The sequence below is a fragment of the Eriocheir sinensis genome, chromosome 46 (assembly GCF_024679095.1).
Source record: "Eriocheir sinensis breed Jianghai 21 chromosome 46, ASM2467909v1, whole genome shotgun sequence".
Lineage (NCBI taxonomy): Eukaryota > Metazoa > Arthropoda > Malacostraca > Decapoda > Varunidae > Eriocheir > Eriocheir sinensis.
The window spans coordinates 6,837,815-6,854,191 of record NC_066554.1 but is presented as its reverse complement, the minus strand read 5'-3'; the positions used below and the strand labels follow the sequence as shown (position 1 = coordinate 6,854,191).

Sequence of the window (16,377 nt, the reverse complement as noted above, 5' to 3'; positions counted from 1 at the left end):
TTGAGCGAAATTTCATCAGATATCAATTTTGTTCTCCGATTTCATACCGTTACTGAAGTGTATTTACTGCCTAATATTGTAGATGTGTCATGTGATGGTGAAGACGGTCTCTGTACATGATTATAGCAAATTTTTGTATATATTGGAGAGGGTGACTGATAATGTGCTGTGTTGACAAGTGGTTTTATTAACTCTTGAGCCATTGTAAAGCAGTGGCGGAAGAAGATTTAGTTGTTCGTACAGATCTTCTTTTAGCGTGAATCTAGACGTATAATTGGGAAAAATAGGAAAATGTCAATTAGTTTTTTTCCTATCTATTCATTTATATATTTACGATAATGAAACAGACTACGGGCTGAATAAAAAAAAAAAAAATAACAAGCTGCCTGTATATAAAACACAAAAGGAAAACAGTCCATCGGAAAGAAAACAAGTGGAGAAATGGCAAATGTTTATTTTTATTTTTATTTTTATTTTTTAGGAGCGTTATTTTCCATGTCTAAAACCATACAACTGACCCGTTAATCCAAGGTTACAATCGGTAGTATGCCACGTGTTGCGGGTGAGCCTTTTAAGGAAACAGTCCGTGCCCAGTATCAAGTTACTCTCCACCCGAAATGGACCTCTCTTCCGGCCTCTCGTTCATATTTCTTTTGTCGAAGCGGCGTCGATAGCGGACTGTTTTTTTTTAAGCCCGTATCTTTAACGGTAGCTGCGGGGATCATGTTTCTTAAAGGCCCCTCTAAGCGAGAATAATGAGACAAAATCATCACTCACGCAAACCATTTCATAATATATATCAACGCATTTGTGATCAGTTTATGCATCATCTATTTTGGGGGGTTTAAATCATGGCACAAATTTGGCCCGTCGCTGCTACCGGGTTAAGCGTATCGGCGCCTCAGTTCACCTGTTTGAAAAGCCTCTCGTGGAAGTTGCTGGGCTTTTTATGGACTGCTCTGTGATCCAGCGACGGGCCAAATTTGTGGCTTTACCGTGTAGCAGCGACGGGCCAAATTTGTGGCTTTACCGTGTAGCAGCGACAGGACAAATTTGTGGCTTTACCGTGTAGCAGCGACGGGACAAATTTGTGGCTTTACCGTGTAGCAGCGACGGGCCAAATTTGTGCCATGATTTTAACCCCCCCAAATAGATGATACATGAACTGATCACAAGTGCTTTGATACATATTATGAAATGGTTTGTGTGAGTGATGATTTTTTCTCAATTTTCTCGCTTAGAGGGACCATTAAGAAAAATGACCCCCGCTGCTGCCGGTGATAGCTGTAGCCTACACGATTTTTTTTTTTTTTTTTTTTTTTACAACAGAGGAGACGGCTCAAGGGCAACAAAAAGAGTGTAGAAATAAAAAAAAACCCGCTACTTGCCGCTCCCACAAATACATACATTCACCACGAACGGGAAAATTACCCAGCAAAACCCGGTTATTCTTCTCTGTGGCCTTTGGGAATACCCGTGAAGGGAGCCTGATAAGTTTAGAAATATGTCCTTTTTTGTTTTTGTTTTATACCCTTGAGCTGCCTCCCTTGCTGTGAAAAAGAAATATCACATTAATATACCACAATGCACGCGTGTAAGAAGGAGAGCTGCAGTTAAGTCCGTGCAATTAGTAAGTAAGTCAGGTGGGCTGTGGGTGTGTTGTGGTCGCTGCTAATGACGCCAGGTGTGTGTGGAGTAGACAGCCGAGAAGACAGCCACGAAGTTAGCATGATCGACCGACCGACCCCCGCTGCCTTGATTTTTTTTTTTTTTTTTTTTTACTGCAGTGGAGACAGTGCAAGGGCGTAAAAAAAGAAAACAATAATGAAAAAAATAGGCCGCTACTTACTGCTCCTGTGTGTGTGTGTGTGTGTGTGTGTGTTATCTATCTGTCTATCTATCTATCTATTTATCTGTCTCAATCTCTGTATCTATGTATGTATGTATGTATCTATCAGTCTATATCTATCTATCTATCTATATGTCCGTCTGTCTGTCTGTCTGTCTGTTTGTCTGTCTGTCTGGTTGTCTGTCTGTCTACCGGTCTCTCTGTCTGTATGTCTGTATGTAAAGATAGATAAAAAGATAGATAGATAGATGGATACTTCTTTGCAGCCGTCCTCAGATTTCTTACGTAACCGCAGTAAAAAGGGTCAGACAGTGTTCATAAGCTGCAGTGTTTCTTTGTATGTTCGGTTCCCAGGCTGCAAAACATGCCGAGGCTTGGAGCTCCCCGCACTCTCGTCAGGGGCCGTCGACAGTCTTTCGGCCGTACCATAAGGCAGCCTCTAAACCTTCCTCCTCCTCTTCCCTTAAACGGTGTCCCCTTTCTGCGGGATACTATAAGGTGATCTTGGTCCCTTCCTCCGCTAGAGCTTCTTCCGAGTTGGGTTGGTAGCCTCTGTAAACATCTCTACACGGAAATATTGATAATTGAAGCATTTTACATATATTAGTGTAATCATACATATTTTTCAATGTATAATCACGAAGAAAATGGTTCATTGAAAGGCAAATATAGGTATAATTGGGAACATAGCGTGAGTGATAGGGTTGGCATCCCTTCGCGGCCCGTGTTTCCACTGGGCCTATGAGACGGGAGGCCTTCAGTGACGTCAGCACCCTTTGGTTTCCACCCCTCTCCACGCACACAGCCAGGGAGTCCACATGTGCCCGGCGTTATCTGGATCTGGATCTGGATATATGATGCGCAGGTCACCTGTACAGGTGCATAACACGCATATTTGTTGGCTGTTGGGGAGACGGGGGAGCCGGGTGTGCAGGGGAGGGAAGTGAATCAAGTGTAATTGTTAAGTGTTGGTGTGTTGTGGTGACAAGTGAGTGTGTATTTGTTTTCTGAATGAGTCTATTGTACCACAGTCTAAAATCTGATGAGGGATTTTGTTCCAGTCACGTATGGTGCGTGGAAAGTATGAGTGCTTGTATGCGTCAGTGTTAGTGTGATATGTTTGGTATTTATGGATGTGTGTGTTACGAGCACGTTGACTGTTTGCGTTGTGTAGGTATGTTTGTGGGTCAATGACAATATGAGTGTTTGTGATCTTGTACATAAGTGTAAGTCTGTGTGCTTGTCTGCGTATGTGAAGAGGTTCCATGTTTATCTGTTGTTTGATCCGTGTTGTGATTCCAGGCGTTCGAGTGTAATTGTTTGTAATGAACCTTGCCGCCTTGGTGTTGATTTGTTCTAACCTATCAATGTTTCTGTGTGTGTAAGGATCCCACACCGTGGAGCAGTATTCCAGTGTTGGTCTCTCAAGTGTGTCGTAAGCTATGTGTTTAATGTCAGGTGTGCAGTTATATGTAAGTTCCTCCTCAGGAACCCCAGCGTTCTATTGGCTGTGGCACTGATATGGTCTATGTGAGTGTTGAATTTCAAGTTAGTTGAGAGATGGATACCAAGGTATTTGTGTGTGTGAACTGATTCTAAATCTGAATTGTGGAGAGTGTAAGTGTGATGGATGAGGCTGTGTGCTCTGGTGAATCTTAATAGTTTGCATTTGTCTGGTCGGAAGTGCATCTGCCAGGTGCGTTCCCACCGCTCGAGGGCGTCAAGTCGTTTTGTAGTAGTCTGCAGTCGTCACTAGTCTTTACTGCTCTAAACAGTAAACTATCGTCGGCAAATAGTCTAGTGGAAGAGTTAGGCGTTGACAGTGGAAGATCGTTAATGTACAGGAGGAAAAGAAGGGGACCTAGAACGGTGCCTTGTGGGACACCTGAAGAAACAGGGACAGTGTCAGATGAAGATCCGTAGTTTTCCTCCTAGTTCTTTCATTATTTCTGCACCGCGGAAGTCAGTGTGTCTGTGGGTGCAGTTGTGTATTGGAGTCAGTGGTCGTTTCATGCTCAGAGCGGCTCGTATAGGGAACGCGGTTTAAGCAGCACTGGGGTAAAGTCTTTGTGTCACGCTTTTCACAGTTCATTATTTTGACCTTGGTGGGGTATATATAGGTTGGTATTATAAGACACTCGCTTCTCACATCAGCTATTTCTAAAGGTCAAAGAGGGGATCAGTCGGGTTCTAATGAGTGTTTCTTCAGGTTCACGGTACAGAAGAAGGGTCAAACTACCACCAGGGTCATAAAACTACTCCTGAAAATGCCCACAACTCCCACGAAAGCCTTGTCAAATATGTGTTCTTGGGCGGCGAAATGTCTTATAACACGGCCCAATAGTGCCTCCTTCCACCCCGCGTCTCGTGCCATCGCCAGCGTCCTCACAACAAGGGTAAAGGGTATAGTCTCGAAGGGTGCAGAAGAGGCGGAGACAGTCATCGTCGGAGGATCAAGTGAGCCTTCCTCCACGTGGGGCATCAGGTCCTCGTCGTCACCTTGCCTAGAGTAGGGCTGTGGTGGGCTCGGTGGTTGGGGCTGTGGTGGGCTCGGTGGTTGGGGCTGTGGTGGGATCGGTAACTGGGGCTGTGGTGGGTTCGGTGGCTGGGATTGTGGTGGGATCGGTGGCTGCGGCTGTGGTGGGATCGGTAACTGGGGCTGTGGTGGGTTCGGTGGCTGGGATTGTGGTGGGATCGGTGGCTGCGGCTGTGGTGGGATCAGTGACTGGGGCTGTGGTGGGTTCTGTGGCTGGGACTGTGGTGGCTTCAGTGGCTTCGGCTGTGGTGGCTTCGGTGGATGGGGCAGTGGTGGGTTCGGTGACTGGGGCTGTGGTGGGATCGGTAACTGGGGCTGTGGTGGGTTCGGTGGCTGGGATTGTGGTGGGATCGGTAACTGGGGCTGTGGTGGGTTCGGTGGCTGGGATTGTGGTGGGATCGGTAACTGGGGCTGTGGTGGGTTCGGTGGCTGGGGCTGTCGTGGTGTCCGTGGGTGGGGGTGTGGTGGTGTCCTCGGCAGGGGTGCAGGGGTCAGCCTCCACGGGCAGCTCCGGGGGTTGGCAGCCGGCGACTTGCAGGGTGGCGGTGATGTCCGGGTGCTTGACGGTGGCGGTGGCGATGACGTTGGTGAAGGTCTCGATCACCTGTTTGAAGGGCAGCACCACCGGGATGTTGAACGCGATGCCTGGGGGAGGAGCATGCAGTAACAGTAACCGACACGCAGAAGATTATCGTACTCAGATCATCGTTTTTGCCGGTTTCAGACCCATAACTATTGCCAAGAAACATCAATAATTAACCATTTTAACGATAACTCTATATAAAACCAGTTAACCCATCCACTGCGATTGGCACGTATTTCGCCTTCACTGGTAGCCTGATAACATATACTTCCAGGTCTTTCTCTGCCTCTGTGGTGGATAGTGGAGTGTTTCCCATGTGGCATTGATTTGCTGGATGTCCTCTCCCAAGGTGCAGGACTTTACATTTTTTTTCACTGAATTGTAGAAGCCACTTTTTGTTTCATTCCTGTAGCTTGGTTATGTCTTCTGGTTGGAAATCCGCGGTCAAGGGGTTAAAGGGGTGGAGGAGCCAGTTTGAGGGTTGTAGTTCGGCAAATATAAGAGCCTGAGGAAGACCATCTGGCATCGGTGATCAAGACACCTCTCCTCCCGAAACTGACCTCTCTTTTGGCCACTCCTCTGAACTTTTTTTTATAGGGGCAGTGTTTAGCGGGCTTTTTTTTTTCATTATTATCATTTTATTTTCCCCTTGAGCTGCTTCCTTTGCTGTAAAAAAACGGTCTCGGTAACGCGCCTTTTTTTTTCACATTGACGGTAAAGTTGATGTTTCTGTATTTGATAAGTGATTCTTTTTTGTCTTTGGAAGCATTTAACGGGTCTTTTACGTGTCCCTTGGTCTGTCTCAGCATTATAAACAAAAATGAAGCTTTCTGTGCCATTTTACCCAAAGTCCGATGTCAACCTATCTTTAAACATTTACGCATCGATCTATCCACCAGTTGACATACCACTGCTTACATACCTACATATCAATCAGTCATTATATCTATCTACTTATTAATTATGTCTATCTATTTACTTACCAGTTCATCTCTCTCTCTCTCTCTCTCTCTCTCTCTCTCTCTCTCTCTCTCTCTCTCTCTCTCTCTCTGTCTATTCGCTGTACCTCTGTTCTTAGTATCCACCGCGTCGCCGCTGTCGTGTATGTCCGTGGGTGTTCCCGCCTCGGCCACGGCACTGATGACGGGAAAGGAAGTAAGAAAGGTATAATTAGCAGCATGTCAAAATGTCTGTTTGTACGTTTGTTCCTCTGTACTCCCCCGCCTATCCCTTCTCTTTCTCTCTCTCTCTCTCTCTCTCTCTCTCTCTCTCTGGGGCCATACTCACGTGGGGTCGAGGGCCAGGGGCGTCGCCACGTAGTATCGGGCGGAGGCCAGGGCGGAGCAGGGCGCCAGGTCAGTCTGGGTGGCGAGGCAGGTGGCGTAGGTGGTGCTCTCAATCTTCACCTCCTCAAGAGTCTGCAGAGATACGCGGAATTCAACACCTATTTTTGCACTTATAATATTCATTCTGTCATAAGTAGTAATACGTTTCACCATGCAAATAATGGATACAATTTGCTACCCATAAATTGTCGAAGTCCGGATCAACAGATAACCAGGTGGTAAGATGAAATTAGTAGTTTTGCTGGAGTAGGGTGGATTACATTATATGACAGAGAGAGAGAGAGAGAGAGAGAGAGAGAGAGAGAGAGAGAGAGAGAGAGAGAAGATTGGGGAAAGCCCTTCTCTGGCAGTGGACCAATCATGGTTGATGGTGATGGCATACTATTCATCCTGAATAGTGATGTGTGCGACGTTGGCACGAGCTTTACGATAACTTGTATGAGCATATAAAAAACAAACATGCAGGGCAGTTTGAGAAGTATTATCATTGTAATACTCACCGTGAGTGTCTTGGTGCCGGGGAAGAGATACACTGTTCTCCGGGTTGCCTGCGCCTTCCCTTCCTCGCCCACCGGAGTCGCCGCTACGCTGGCGGTGCCCTGAGCCGCTGTCGTCGCCGCCGCCGCCGCCAACGCACACACCTTCGGGCAGGACACAGAGTCACAGCAGTCACAGAGGGCATCAACACCCTGTCCCAGCTCACGGCAAGTAAATGTAAGTGATATCAATCGTGAGGACAGCTGTTGGATCATATCACATTAAATTATATAATATAACTAAGCACACTCTCCTTGTCGCCTACCGCTGTTGACGTAGCCTTATGCTGGTGTGCGACAGACTCCTACGCCCTTAAAACGTATCTAAAGTATATTCAGTGTTTCCTCTCGCATTCCTCACTGGCGGAGGTGGATACAGGGAAACAAACACTGACAACTTGCCGAGAGGTCGTAGGAATCTGTCCCACGCCAGCCAAAGGCTACGCCAGCAGCGGCAGGCGACAGCGAGACTCTTATAATGTGATTCAATATAGCATAATAATATATAACCTAACACAGCTCACCATCACAGCTGACGCCTGACCTAGCATCGCTGTTGTTCCTGACGCTGCTGGTCAGTCCCTCGGTGAAGAATCTTTTGCTCTTGACCCTCACCAATATTTATAATGGCCTGGACGCGGGCGGCGATAAGCTTTCCTTCCTTTCACCCTGGGAATGTGTTGCCGGCCGAGTCAAAACAACAAACTCAGATCCCAGACAGAGCCACGCCCGTCGTGATAAGACGCTACTAAACAAAGGAATATGAGATTTGCTTGTTTCGTCGCACACAGTGACACATATCCTATAATATTGCTGTTGCTTAAGGCTCTGCACGTCTGCTTAGTCAATGCACGAACGTTGTGGGCCACCTAAACTCTACTGCCGTATTACTAAACATTTCCTCACCTAAGTACACACATTTGTCAAGGCTTTCGTATGAGTTTTGGGCATTTCCAGGAGTAGTTTTATGACCCTGGTGGTAGTTTAGCCCTTCTTCTGTACCGTGAACCTGAAGAAACACTCATTAGACCCCGAGTGATCCCCTCTTTGAACTTTAGAAATAGCTGATGTGAGAAGCTTAATTGTCTCATAATACCAACCGTAGTACAAGACTCCCCTTTCACTTGGTGGTCGGGTTGGCGCAGCGGGCATGGCACAAGTCCAGTTGCTTGGCCGCGAGATCATCGACGACGTCTATGGTTATCTACAACGTTATTAAGATTTTGGAATCCTACTTTAAACATAAGGGAAGGATGGACACCGCAAGAGAAGGGGAAGAAAAGGAGAACGGAGATAAAGAGGGGGGGAAGTTGAAGAAGACGTCGATAAAGGGAAAAAAAGGAAGGGGTTGGAGGAAAGGTTAAGGAAATGGGGGACGGAGGGAGGTAAAGGGAGGCAACAATGATTAATACTCGGCGGGTAGGTAATTATTATTTTTTTTTTTTTACAGCAAAGGAGACAGCTCAAGGGCACAAAAAATAAACATTAATAAAAAAAAAAGCCCGCTACTCGCTGCTCCTAAAAAGAATCACTGTAAAATATTTGCGTTTCCGTATAAGTTTAGTGGATGGACAAATGGGGAATGTTTCAGGAAATATATAAGTGTCATGCAAGTATTTTTCTGTGCTAAAAGAAACTTGTTCACAAAAATTAGGATGTGTTCTGTACTCATGCCACCAAGACACTCGCCATTTTTATGTTATTCCATCCAGGGACCATATTCTCAAACGCTTCGCCGCTTACACACTCACATTTGTCAGGGTTTTTGAAGGGGTATTGGGCATTTCCAGAGGTACATTTATGACCTTGGTGGTAGTTTGACCCCTCTTCTGTACCTTAAACGTGAAAAACACCCATGAAAACCCGATTGAACTCTATTTTAGCCTTTGGAAATAAGTGACATAAGAGGTGGAAGCGTCCTGACCCAGTTATGAATCCACCCCGCCAGGAAGGTAGAGACATGAAGGTTACACCGAGCGTTTCTCTCGTGTGTGCCGCCTTGCCGCCACAGTGTTTCAGCCCAGCAGCGGCAGTTGTCACCATCACCAAGAAAGATGTTTACCTCTTTGGTCACCTTGTCTGATCATTGTGTAGCTCGGGGCTGCACAAGTAGGTGTGGGCTTGTTTTTAAGTCAATATACATAACAGGTAATGTACTTGAACAGATGAAAACTAGTAGAAAACTTGTCCTGTAAGTGGCGGGGCTGAGACTAGATCAATTATCGTGTTTCGAGACACTGCCATGACGTAATCAAGCAGGTTTAAGAGCAGGAAATGATGGAAATCCCCCATTAAAGTGCAGGGTTGTTAGGGTGTCCACTGGTTGTTGGATTGTTCAGCGGACTATTTAGTTAAGGCCATGATTTTTTTTAGGGGAATAATATAAATAAATTAATGTAAGGTTGGGGGCGTACTCCAAGCTGCCGTGACCTCAGTGCTCATCTCCGTCTCATTGGCCCTTGGATCTATAACGAATAAATACCCATTACCCCGCGACTATAGTCTTCCAAATATGTCGAGGCCGGTCTGGCGTTGGCTCCCGCGGGTCCTTTCCTCCCCTCTGCTCTGCCACACAGTCCCTTCACCTATCTCTTCCTCTCATATGTAAGCTATAGGTAACATATGAGAGGAAAAATAGGTGTTGGGACTGTGTGGCAGAGCAAAGGAGAAAATGAACTCGACAATCTGGTTTTACTATAGGGCAGGTATGACTTCCGGGCGCCGCAGTTTACCTTTACCAAGTTCCCCCAGGTACTCATTTATCGACCATCTTGGGAGGGAGGATGAACAGCTGAGTGAATAGACGCACCTAACATCACCATAGCCGATCCAGGATTCAGGACGTTTCCTATATAAGTGAAAGAAGGTAATGTTATAATTGTATTTCGTAAAGAATCCTCATAACCAAAAACTACTAAAATTATGAGTATTCTTTTTCTTGAATACAACATTGAATAAACAACAGAACAATGCCGGCTGCCCCGAACCCATATTCACAAACATTCCGAGGCCTACACTTTCACATAACAAGGCTTTGGTAGAGGTTGTGGGCATTTCCATGGGTAGTTTTATTAGCCTGGTAGTAGTTTGACTAGGCTTCTGCACCACGAACGTCAAAAACACTCATGAGAATCCTTTGTGGCCTTTGAAAACATTTGTCACAAGGGCCGAAAGCGTCTGAATCCGGAATCGAACTGGGGCTTGCTGATTTGTACAGCTAGATGCGCCAACCACTACACCACGGAGAAGTATATGTAAAAAAAAGAAGCAACACATATCTTTTGTTGTCCAAGTGTCGTGGCTGAGACTGCGGCGACTACTCAATAAGGTAAGTCAATGAGAGAGAGAGAGAGAGAAGGTACCCATCTCCCTCTGTTCCTCTCTTCTCATCTTATTCTGTTTCCTCTCCCTGTCTTGACTCTCTTCTTCTCTCTCTCTCTCTCTTCGCTTTTTTTTTTTTTTACCTTTATCTTTCTATCAGTGAGGGAGGAAAGGGAGGAAGGGTTTCTCTATTCTTCCTACTTTATATTCCTTCCTCTTCCTTGCTTGACTCGTGTATTCCCTTTCTCTTTGTGTTTCTTTATCGATATATTAATCTGTGAGGAAGAGTGAAGAGGGAGGTTCTATCTCTGTGTTCTTTTCTTTCTTCCTTATTCTTCTCCCTCTCTCTTTCGGGTAGCGGTAAGTCCTCTGCTGCCTGGCGCCAAATTAGAATAGGTATGTAACTATGGGTATAAGGGGTACAAGGAGCTTAATTAAAGGCCGTACTCACAAACACTTCGAGGCTCACACACCCAGAGTTAATAAGGTTGCGGGTTGTGGGTATTTCCGTGGGTAATAGTTTTATGAGCCTAGTCAACGTTGCCATATTGTCGTACCCATGGAGGTATTATAACAGGAGGCGCCCTCCCGCGCCGTCCCCACACAGGCGAGTGAAGCCAGTGGGCGGTGCTTACAGAGTCTGTGGGCGGAGCTTACAATCGGCAGATAGACCCAAAACATTGCGATCTCCTGGGCGGAACTAAGGGAATTTACCACTTGTTTTTGCATCTAGACGAAAAATTAAAAAAAGAATTGATGGCTTGAGTTATGAAAAGTACATAAAATTTTCCTATATATTTAATGTAGATCTATTATTAACGACATTTAAGGTCAAGGCAGTCCCGTGGCTTAAAAAAAAAAACAATGAAAGGGCCCCGGCATTCCATGACAGTGTTGCAGTGTGTGTCCCTCGGCCTGGCACACAGCGTGCAGCAGACACAGGGGGAGTTAATAACCTCCCAGTAGTACCTATAGCCTAGCCTAAGACGCATTGCTACCACATCCTGAGGTGCACTGTGTCGCCCATAGGGGTAAACAGTGGTGGGAGACACTTGCATAATGGAGGCTGCTGGTGCTACCATTGTCACAGCAGTGTCTGAGTTGGGTAGCAATGTTATTATGGAAATAATCCCTAATTATATTCTTAACATAGCTAAGCGTATAGTCAGTGTCAGGGTCCACTGTGTCATCCTGAAGGGCACGTCGAGCAAGGCAGTCTGCCTTTTCATTGTGCTGGATGGAAGGGCACCCAGGTGAAGTGGACCGTGGCACCTGCGGCCTCAAGGGCACGGAGGGCAGTCAGGCACTTAGTCACAAGATCACAGTCTGTAGGGGAGGAGGACACAGGTTCATGTAATGCAGCCTGGCTATCAACAAACAAGTATACATCTTTGCGGAAAGCTGCTACAGTGTGGCGAGCCTAAAGTATGGCATACAGCTCAGCCCGGGTCGAGGACAGGTACCCTGGCAGCCGCCTGGTAATCTCAATGTCAGTGTACAACAGAACTGCAGATTTCTATCATATGTAGCCCTATCTGATTATACAGTTCTCAACTCACCTGTGAAATGATGTAGAACCACTACGTTCCCTTTTCGTGCAGCCATATGAACATATGAACATAAGAACGTAGGAGTCTGCAAGAGGTCGGTAGGCCTGTACAAGGCAGCTCCTTTGAATCTAAGCTCCCGTGTATCTAGCCCCACCTAATATCGCTGTCCATGAATTTATCTAATCTATTTATTAATGTGACAATTGTATTGGCAATCAGCACGTGACTGCAAACCTGTTCCACTCATCCACCAACCACTCTGTTAGTAAACCAATTTTTGCCTATGTCCCTGTTGAATCTGAATTTATCCAGTTTAAACCCATTACTTCGTGTCCTACCCGGTTCTCTTACCAACAAAACCTTATAATTATCCCCCTTATTAAAGCTCTTCATCCATTTATAAACCTCGATCATGTCTCCACGCACCCTTCACCTTTCTAGAGAATGCAAGTTTAACTGTTTGAGTCTTTCCTCGTATGGCTAGTTTCTCAACCCCTGAATCATCTTCGTCATCCTCCTCTGCACCGATTCTAACATTTTGATATCCAGGTGACCAGAACTGAACCACATAGTCAAGATGAGGTCTAACTAATACTAAATATAGTTTGAGGAAGACTTCGGCGCTTCTATTGCTCCTTCTATTGGCTCCTTCAAATAAATCCCAGTACCCTATTTGCTCGATTTCTAGCATGAATGCATTGTGCCCTTGGACGGAGATCAGGAGCTCACTCAGACCCCTAAATCCCTCTCGCACCCAGACCTGCTTATGAAAGTGTCATTAAGCAATAGTTATGTGAGGGGTTGTTCCTACCTACACTCAGAAAAGGCAGGGATTGTATGCACTTTCAATGCGTCCACTGGATCAGCTGATATATGTTTTGAGTCTAAGGGGGGTGGGGAGACAGCGGACCAATAGCGCGTTGGCTTCGCGTTCGTGACGTCATGGCGGCTCCTCCCATAATACCTCCATGGTCGTACCCAGCCGATTATATTTCCCGACTTCTTACCCCTAAACTGTCTTCTGGGCTCCAATAACGAAACGATCATTTATAGTTATCGTTAAAAGAGTTAGATATCCTGATGTTTCTTGGCAATAGTTAGCCGTCAGAAACCGGTACATACTATGCTCTGAGTACGACAATCTGGCAACGGTGAGCTATAGTGATAGTTTGACAAAGCTTCTGCGCCATAAACGCGAGAAACTCTTATGAGAATCCGACAAAGTTCCGTTGTGGCCTTTGGAAATCTTTGTTGTGAGCCGAAAGCGTCTGCGAATACGAGCTTCGTGCCTCCCACCATGCACGCCCACACCTTCCAGCCCATGACGGGGGAGCACGAGGGTGACGCAAGAACAACAATCTCTCTTTTGCGACACACTTGCTTTACATGATTATTGACGTTGGTTATGCAGTAAAAACACTTAAATCGGCATTACGGATAACTCTGCATGGCAAAAATGTTAACAAATAAATAGTTTTTGAAATTTAACAACTGCTTAAGTCAGACTAATTACTCTTCAGTCGGAAATGTGTCATCTATCAGAGGTCTAAACTCGGTATTGTGGCATGCTATTGGAACACACAGGAAAGTCGGAAGAAGGCCACTTTCAGATACATCGACTTTCCGACTCCGCTGTGGACAACACTGCGTCGCGCATCCCAACAAGGATCAGAGAGAGAGAGGATTTTCACTGAGCATTTGTTTTCCCATCATGCACCGCGTCTGTGACGTCACGCCCGCCAGCTGTTTAACTGGTGCCCAATGGAGCCCAAACCCCTTATTTAAAAAGCTAAAATGGGTGTTTGTGCGGTGTTTGGGTTTTCCAGCAACACAAGGAACTTAGGAAAAAGTGGCCTAAGGTTTTACAGGTTCCCCAGAGACAAGAAAACCTGTCGGAAGAGGCAAATAGCGTGTCGACGGGCAGATGAATATGACGCCAGAAATGCCCGCGTGCCTGTGTTCTCGTCACTTCTTAAAATGTGATTATTCTCCAAGGACTGATGATGCCACTTGGGGACTAAAGGCTACAAGGGCACTGAAGCCAGGGGCTGTACCATCTGTACATATTCTATCAAAACCACATGCAGATATGTATAGTGAAAGCAGTGAGGATGAAGGTGAAGGTGGTGGTGCGGTGAGTGTTTGTCAAGTGCAGGGACAGGCGAGCGGCTGCACGTCCCAGATGATGATTCAGGCCCTCCTCCAGTGTCATTTACAGGTGCCAGTGGCTTAATTCAGAGCTATTGATTGATACTGATTTATTGATTGATTGATTGTGCATCTGCTTTGGGCAAGCCTCTCACATTGATTTACAGGAAGTCACTAAAGACAGGAAATGTGCCAAGAGACTTTCATAGTCACATGAATTGTTTAACAGTTAACATTCTCTGTACGTACGTTGCACCATCTTTATAATTATACTACCAAATTTGACACACCAACTAAGGGCTGGGCTCTCAAATTGGTATGACCAGTATACCTATAAAACTTTCACAAATGTGAAGCAAAAGAAGTACCCTATGCACTCCCCATGCTATTTTTTTCGGTATATTAGAAGCAGTAGTTGTCTAGATTAACCAAAACATTAAAATTCCTGGAAAATTAGTGAGGCATATGCCACATTATGTATTATAGTAGGCTAGGCCAGTTTTTGCATCACTATAAGAGAAAGGTACGGTATTCCTTACTGTTTCAGTCACTAATATTTTGGTAGGGATACAAGAAGGAAATATGAAACACACATATAGTATAGTATGGAGGAAATACAACATCTGTGACACCTTAACTTCAGAATTTTTTGCTGTTGTCTTGGTTAATTTTCTCGATTTGGTGCATAAATGTTCCAACCTATTACAAAAGTTTCATTCTGCACTAGTTTCATATTCTGCTGCATTGAAATAACGAAATAGAAGGGGCTTTCCCATGCTTTCGCCATGGCTTTGGTGTATAGAGCCATGCGCCACTTAACGTCCGCGTCCTGGGAAATAATCCCACTGGCGGGTGACAGCGCGCGACATCCCGCGACAGCCCGATTTGTCTAGTATCGGCGACGAAATTCTAATTTTGTCCGTTATTCGGCGGGTGTGGGCACTTGTCGGAAACCACTTGCGACCGCTATTTCCGACAATCTGCTATTCGGAGCGACTGTCCCTTAAAAAAAAAGGAACGGTAAAATCTGTCGCCGATGAACTTCAATAGTCGGTGACATATAGCGATTGTGATCGGCGACAAAAGGTGACAGTCGAAGTTAGTCAGCGACAAGCGGTCATACTAATCGGCGACCATAGCCGATAGCCGTCGATACGTAGTTTTGAGAGCAAATTTAAACCTGTCGCAAGTTGTCGCCAAGTGTCGCCAGCATGCTGCAGGCTGTCGGCGGCATGTCGCCGGCTTGTCGCCAAATAATTTTCACAAGTCGGCAATGCTGCTATTGTCATGCCGCAGACACGTTAAATTTGTGTTGCTTACTGTCGCAGACTGTCCCACACTGTCGCAGATTATGACCGGCGACAGTCGGTGATGGGACACGTTACAAGTTTAATCCTGTTTTGGCCGCCTCCAGTTGCAGACAGTAGGTGGCTGTCGGAAACTTGCCGCCGTCTGTTGCAGACAGCTGTCGCCAAGAGTCGGCGCCATGGCTTGTGCCGCGAGATGTCTGTGACAATTTTGCCTCAGCCAAAGAAATCGCCGATGACGACAATTGTTGCAAACAGCCCGAGATAGGCCGAGACCATGCCGCCGACACCTTGCGACTTGGACTGCAACATCTCGAGACACTGCAACCTTGAAAATCGGGGGCTGTGGCAAGGTGTCTGCCGCCAGTGGGATGACCGTCTCACCTGGACGCTACTCTGAGTCGATATTCTCAGACGCTCCTCCTCTCACACATCAACTATTTCCAAAGTCCAAAAGGAGATCAGTCGGGTTCTCATGAGTGTTTTTTTGGTTCATGGTACAGGAGAAGGGTCAGACTGCCACCAGGGTCATGAAGCTACCCCTGGAAATGCCCACAACTTGTCAAATATGGGGCGCCGAAACGTTTAAGAATACTGCTCCTGAAACTGGCAGGTGGGGAATAATACCGTGGGGTGTAGGCCGATGCGGGTCACCCCGCCCCGCCGCTTGGCCACACACTCTCAAGACCTCTCGCTTACTTTCATGTCAGTTATTCACTACCTTTAAATGATTTTAATTAAATAATTGGATAATCCAATAAGGTCATATAGTGTTAAGATTGTTTTGTTTTTAGGATAATAACTAAGATTTTGTATAAATATCACGACACTGAACGTTGTCAAGTGTCGTGGTGTTTATACAAAATCTTTGTTATTATCCTAAAAACGAAACACTCTTAACACTATATGACCTTATTGGATTATCCATTTATTTAATTAAAATCATTTAAAGGTAGTGAATAGCTGACATATGAGAGTAAGCGAGAGGTCTTGAGAGTGTGTGGCAGAGCGTCGCATCGTCGCATCGGCCTCCACCCCACCAGCCAGTTTCAAATGGGAATACTATAGTGTGTTTGGTCCTGCTCCGATCTCTTTTCATCTCTTCACCTCCTCCGTCTGCCTGACTTACACAACTTCTGGGTTGCCACTCTGTTACATAGGTTTTCCTTCTGATATCAGTTATCTCCATGTTATGAAGTAC

General features: G+C 45.8%; 2 protein-coding genes across 2 annotated transcripts in view; one reads left to right on the top strand and one right to left on the bottom strand.

The window, feature by feature from the left end:
• Window positions 1-4,206: 4,206 nt before the first annotated feature.
• Window positions 4,207-7,066, bottom strand: LOC126980924 (mucin-2-like). Its single transcript, XM_050831380.1, has 4 exons — window positions 6,815-7,066; window positions 6,256-6,386; window positions 6,035-6,105; window positions 4,207-5,030 (listed from the first exon to the last, which is right to left on the bottom strand). Exons 1-4 carry the CDS (start codon window positions 7,064-7,066, stop codon window positions 4,354-4,356), a joined length of 1,131 nt encoding a protein of 376 aa, XP_050687337.1. The 3' UTR covers window positions 4,207-4,353.
• Window positions 6,995-16,377, top strand: part of LOC126981015 (acyl-coenzyme A thioesterase 6-like) — a 30,829-nt gene continuing 21,446 nt past the window's right edge. The window contains exon 1 of the mRNA XM_050831635.1: window positions 6,995-7,028. The gene's annotated coding sequence lies outside the window, so the exon portion shown is untranslated. The remainder of the gene's footprint in view (window positions 7,029-16,377) is intronic.

What these genes read in the sequence shown, in the direction of transcription:
- LOC126980924 (XM_050831380.1), bottom strand. Translation starts at nt 7,066, where the DNA reads ATGATCCAACAGCTGTCCTCACGATTGATATCACTTACATTTACTTGC. An exon ending in CCGGCACCAAGACACTCACG is followed by an intron (nt 6,387 to 6,814) that starts GTGAGTATTACA and finishes GTATCTCTGCAG; the next exon opens with ACTCTTGAGGAGGTGAAGAT. An exon ending in CCCCTGGCCCTCGACCCCAC is followed by an intron (nt 6,106 to 6,255) that starts GTGAGTATGGCC and finishes TCCCGTCATCAG; the next exon opens with TGCCGTGGCCGAGGCGGGAA.